Here is a 6,000-nt window from a genome sequence, read left to right as displayed (position 1 = left end):
CCTATTGTTAGACGTCGTATGTCTATTTTCTTACACAGCACCTCCTCCTCTTCTGATGAGAAACATTAAGCCTTGAAATGCCTAGAATAAAGAGCTTTGATAACCCCTACGCACTGTATTGTATTCCCTTGTTTCCCAATTGATCAATAAATCTATATGTATCAGTATATTTTCTATTATCAATATTTTTTCCTCTTGTATCTATGTTCCACCTGCATGTCGAGCTTTTTTATTATATCGAAAAGTTTCCATTTACAGAATCCTTATATACTTCTTTGATCCCCTTATTTGACATACATTTGTGCGTGCACACGTGTGTGTAGCGTAATTTGATTCATAAAACACCATTGAATTAACTTCTAGGAAACTACAGCAATGCAATCATCATATACTAGCAGGACCTGTGGAAATTTCACAACGGCATCTTTTATATGTAATATATTGCTGCTTGTCATTCTGTGGGCGTTCAGCATGGCGAGACGCGATATTGCCGTAGCCCTTTTGTGAAAACTGTAAAAGTATTTATCTAAATAATCAGGTAAATGTAGTGTCAGAATATATCTGGTTATTACGGTTTATCTCAAATATCCTTATGGAAATATGTGACTTATTTCAATTGTATGGATACGTAGCGCGAACGGAAACCCCACATTATCATTGTACCATCTTTAGACAGAACAGATACTACCCTTGAATCCTAGTCTGAAGACCAAGGAGGTATATTTTAGTTTCGCGTGCGGCCCAAAAGCGATATCATTTTTTATTAAGCGATATCATTTTTTATTAATTTATTTATTTTTTTACATTCCGTCTTCAGTAATCAGGAGATCTTATTTATTAAAGCGGAGGTTAAAAGGTGATAAAATACTACGAACTTTAAATTAGCGTATATATATATATATATATATATATATATATATATATACTAGTTTAATGTATCACCTTCTAACCCCCATTTTTAATAAATAGGATCTCCCGATCGAATAATTTATAATCTGGAAAGTGTGACACAAGTATGCACGTACGTTAAAGGCCCTACGATATATATATATATATATATATATATATATATATATATATATATATATATATATATATATATATATATATATGCTATAATAATTATTAAATACCTACAGACACTAGTGTTTCATCCTTTCGGGAATCATCAGTGCAGAGAGCCACGATTACAACCGGTCGATAGATTTGAACCCGGCAACAGAAGCCATCTCTGGCTCCATTAGCAAGGACCTAATCTATTCGGCCACCGTTAACCGCGAGAAATACTGTTAAAATTTAAACATTTATTTTTAAATGCTTTTAACATGTTTCAGAGTGATCTGATCATTTTATGATGACCTTCGCATACGAGCTAAATTGACAGACTTTTTATTTCAACTGAAAGTGCTCAACGATAAGAAAGTTTCTTAAAGAGGCTGACATAATTATTTACTATATTAATTATTAAATACCTACAGACACTAGTGTTTTATCCTTTCGGGAATCTTCAACATACATATTCGAACACTACCCGCCCCTAGCATGGGTAAATTTAATTCTTTTAACAAAACAGTTTTGCACCAGTTTTATAACCTCTTACAAAGATTAAAATCAAGATATTATGTTACTGATTATATCTAGGAACCTTATTCCAGGTTTAATCAAAATCCAATTTTTAATTCTAGAAAATGAAATTTAAGGTCTAAGCTTATGTAATATTACTTAAGTGTACTTTATTTTAGATCATACTTTTTTAGATAATGACGAATCTTTTACAAAAAGAAACAGAAATCCCCATCGTAAAAATAAGTCGTAAATCGTTAATCGGTGTCGTATGAATATAATGATTGGCTGATATGCACGTCTTGTGGGACGGATTTTCTTTATATAATGACGTTAACATCTGGCAGACCTCCCATCATTCGTAAAGAGCGCCATCTCGACTGCGGTAAAAATACGATACCAGCAAATCGCTCGTCTAGTAGGCAGAACAGCAACGAAAGAAGAAACGGACGCGTTCGGAGCAATGATGTTCCATATTTTATGCTTGGTGGCAATGTCAGGTTAGTTTTCCGTTTTCCTTTTTCTTTTCTTTTTTTTTTTTCGTGTGACTTGTATTAGATTTTATATATTTTCAAGTAGAGTACCCGTTGTTGCCCGGGGTCTGTTTACTAGAATCCGGAATGACTGGTTCGCCGACTGTGTTCATATCAGGCGAGGATACGACTTGGTCTGGCAAACTATGATTGTCTCGCTAATCAATATATATTTTCAATGTAGGGTTATAATAGTTAACAACGTGTTAAAATGAATTTTTAAATGTTAATGTTATTTTGAAACACAATCTTAACGTAGCTAGAAAACATCTGTTAACTATTCTGTACTATCACCGGCCTTTAAATCGTTGGAATAAGATATGGTTCGGCTGGGATCTAAGAAGCACTTCCTCCCAGGAATTATTACTTTTGAGTAGAAGGGGGGGGGCGAGATTGGTTCATTGCTGATTGCTTTATTCTATCTGATCAGATAATATATTGAAGCATTCGTTTTTCGCTATTTTTATTTTATTTTTTATTTTTACCTTTCGGGAGTGCCTGTCTGAAATTTTCTCTTCACGTTAAATCGACTCTAACCATTTGAAATACTAACCGTTCAAAAGAAACCATATGATATGTTTTCAATCATCTAGAATAGAAGGGAAAATAAATCAATCTCTAGATCAATTATAAACTGTTTTGTGTGAATTTAGTGTGTCTTGTTATAAAACACGTGTACAATTTTTATGTGGTGAGATGTTGATGAGCTAGTGCCAACAGCATTTCTGATACAAAAATTCTCTAAATGATTAGTGTTGCTAGCATTATGGCTAGTGATTTTACAGTTGGTTAAATCGTTCTAGTGAAATATATTTCAAAAAATCATTTTCAAATTACACGGTGGTTTGTAGTTGACTCATGCTCTATCAAAATGTTGGCCCAGGAATTATAGTTATTAACCTTAGGAAAAAATCTAATCGCACGCATATATCTTTCGTTCCGACTACCTATTTTAGCATGACCTTTCCTGGTAGCAATCATTTTGGATCGCAGCGTATTTACTTATACATATATTTTCTCTGTGATATCTGTGTATAAACGCTTATTTTAATGTTTTCGGGTCTCTTTTCGAACAGCGATCGGCATTTTGTGTGTTCTTGATCGCACGCAGAGAGAAATAATTCGAAAACAGAAAGGAATTTGCAAATGAATGTAGATAAATTATCTTTAGGCGAATTTTTCCGATACTGATTTCGATACTCCCAAATCTTCCGATTTTTCCGATTCCCGATTCCGATTAATCGTCCCAACACTAATATATATATATATATATATATATATATATATATATATGAGAGAGACAGAGAGAGACAGAGAGAGAGAGACAGAGAGAGAGAGAGAGAGAGAGAGAGAGTCATGTATTTGATGTCTAATCCTTGTGTTAATGAAGAAACTTTGTTCAAATACCAAAAATTTGTATCGTCACAGAAACGACTGTACACTGATTAGTTGTTGTTATTGAATTTTTGCAGCTTAAATACTTTCTCATAAATCGTATTAAACCTTTCCTTAAAGTGCATATATATATATATATATTTATATATATATATATATATATATATATATATATATATATATATATATTTAAAGGAGATTGGAATAATAGTCTAAAGAGCTAAGTGTATTTTAATGTAACAGTGAAATTACTAGTTTAATTAAAATACAGGAAATGCTCGTTGTAATTTAGATATATAATAAGCTCGATAGTTAAATGTCCTAGAGCTAATTCAATATTAAGTAATGTGATTTACAATTTAAAAATTAAAAAAAACATTTTAAATTTAAAAATCAAATTTTAATTAAATTAAAATAAAATTAAAAATCAGTTTCATAAGAAGGAACAACAACAAAGTCAATTATCTGTACGATCGTTTCGGAAATCCGTGCTTTTTATTTGTGGTATACATGAAGTTATGTAGAACAATTATATATAGTTTTTTTGGTAAGCACGGTCTCCTCATCAGCAAATTTAGGAGGATTTTTATTGTCTTTTAAATTCAATAAAAATCCTCCTAAATTTGCTGATGAGAAGACCGTGCTTACCAAAAAAAAAATATATAATTATTCTACATAACTTCATGTATACCACAAATAAAAAGCACGGATTTCCGAAACGATCGTACAGATAATTGACTTTGTTGTTGTTCTTATGAAACTGATTTTTAATTTAATTAAAATTTGATTTTTAAATTTAAAAAAAATTTTTAAATTTTTAAATTGTAAATCACATTACTTAATATATATATATATATATATATATATATATATATATATATATATATATATATATATATATATAAGCTGAATGTGTGTGTGTGTGTCTGGTCACGAATAGGCTCCTATATGGTTGGATATTATAGAAAACTGATCACATATAATGATAGAAGATGTATCGAGACACAGGAATGGGTATGTTTGATCTGGCAGAACAGTGGTTCCTTAAAATTCGCGCCTGGTCCACAAAGTATGGAAATAAAAAAATTTAAAATTAAAAAAAAACGTTTACAAGTGTTTTTGATATAGATGTACATAAGAACACTTTGATAAGTATGTTTTAACTTAAATAAGGATGGTATAATAAAATTGTGGGTTCTGCGTTCGCGCCTGGCCTCCATAGAATGGAAATATGCACACATTTAATAAAGATTTTTCATATCTATCTGCGTAAGTATACTTTGATAATTATGCTTCAGTTTGAAGAAATATGGTATAATAAAATTATGGGGTGTTCGTTCGCGCCTGACCTCCATAGAATGGAAATATGTCACAAAATTTAACAAGTTTTTTTACTATAGATCCACAGAATATTGTGATAAGTGTTTCAGTGTGAACAGGTATCGTATAATAAATTATGGGGTTTATCTATTTTATTTTTACTTTCATCATATTTTGCTTTGGTTTTGATACCCGAAGCTATCTCTTTACAACCCTTCCTTTTCATAACCTATCATACTTTCATAAATCAGAGTCCATTTTCTGTTTTTGAACCCAGTCAACGACGGGTACTTTTGCTAGTATATATATATATATATATATATATATATATATATATATATATATATATATATATATATATATATATATATGATTAATAAAACATGTTTAAAAAACATCTTGAAAAAGAGTTAAAAACATATTTAATTTTAAAAAGGAAGCACAAGATAAGTGGATAGTCCTTAATCCGCGGAGTTTCGAAGAAATACTCTCCTTCTCATCAGAGGGCAGGAATTAGCAAAATGCGGGATCGGATTTTGCATGTAAAAGTATTTAATGAAACCACAAGTAAGTCACAGATCTTACTTGGTTAAAAAAAAGGGTGAGGTAAGCGGAATAGGAGGTAAAAGAAAAAATGATAAAAAGATTTCGTATGAATGGATAGTCCGGTGAAGGGTAAAAAATCCAAGAATGGTAAAATCCAAACACGGTCGAATTAAAAACTGTAAGTTCCAAAGGAATCGCGTAACTGGGAGATGGTCCAAAATGATCCAAAAGGCAGAATTCATTGAAAAAAATCACAAATGGAATGAGTTCAAAATCATTAAAAGAAAAGTTCAAATGTGCACAGAAAAAGCACTGGAGAGAATATTTAAAACACGTCTGGCAAGGCCGGAAGAATCAAGTAAATTAAGGTTTAAAAAAAAACAAAAAAAAACGGAAAAACGGTGACAGTTTAAATTTGAAAAAGCAAGGTCAAAATGACCCAGACAAAAAGCGCGAAAGTTAGCGTTAATAATTAGGTCAACTTAAATATGCACGTGAAAGTCCCAGAATGAAATTAAGAAACACGAGTCAGGTAAATGGCTAAGTTTATGAAATGGAGCGTCTATTATATTAAAAAGAGTAAAAAAAAGTGAATAAGTAAATAATATATATATATATATATATATATATATATATATATATA

At 30.9% G+C, this 6,000-nt stretch overlaps 1 protein-coding gene across 1 annotated transcript in view; it reads left to right on the top strand.

Moving 5' to 3' along the window:
• The first annotated feature begins 1,824 nt into the window (after positions 1–1,824).
• The window catches only part of LOC145245936 (peptidoglycan recognition protein 1-like), a 49,892-nt gene continuing 45,716 nt past the window's right edge, over positions 1,825–6,000 (top strand). The window contains exon 1 of the mRNA XM_080107693.1: positions 1,825–2,063. Within this exon, the coding sequence (XP_079963819.1) occupies positions 2,027–2,063 (37 nt within the window). The 5' untranslated portion in view covers positions 1,825–2,026. The remainder of the gene's footprint in view (positions 2,064–6,000) is intronic.

The sequence above is a fragment of the Euprymna scolopes genome, chromosome 23 (genome assembly GCF_053919585.1).
Source record: "Euprymna scolopes isolate OS-2025 chromosome 23, ASM5391958v1, whole genome shotgun sequence".
Classification (NCBI taxonomy): Eukaryota; Metazoa; Mollusca; class Cephalopoda; order Sepiida; family Sepiolidae; genus Euprymna; species Euprymna scolopes.
Note: the sequence above shows the minus strand (reverse complement) of the source record. Positions and strands in the feature narration are given on the sequence as shown.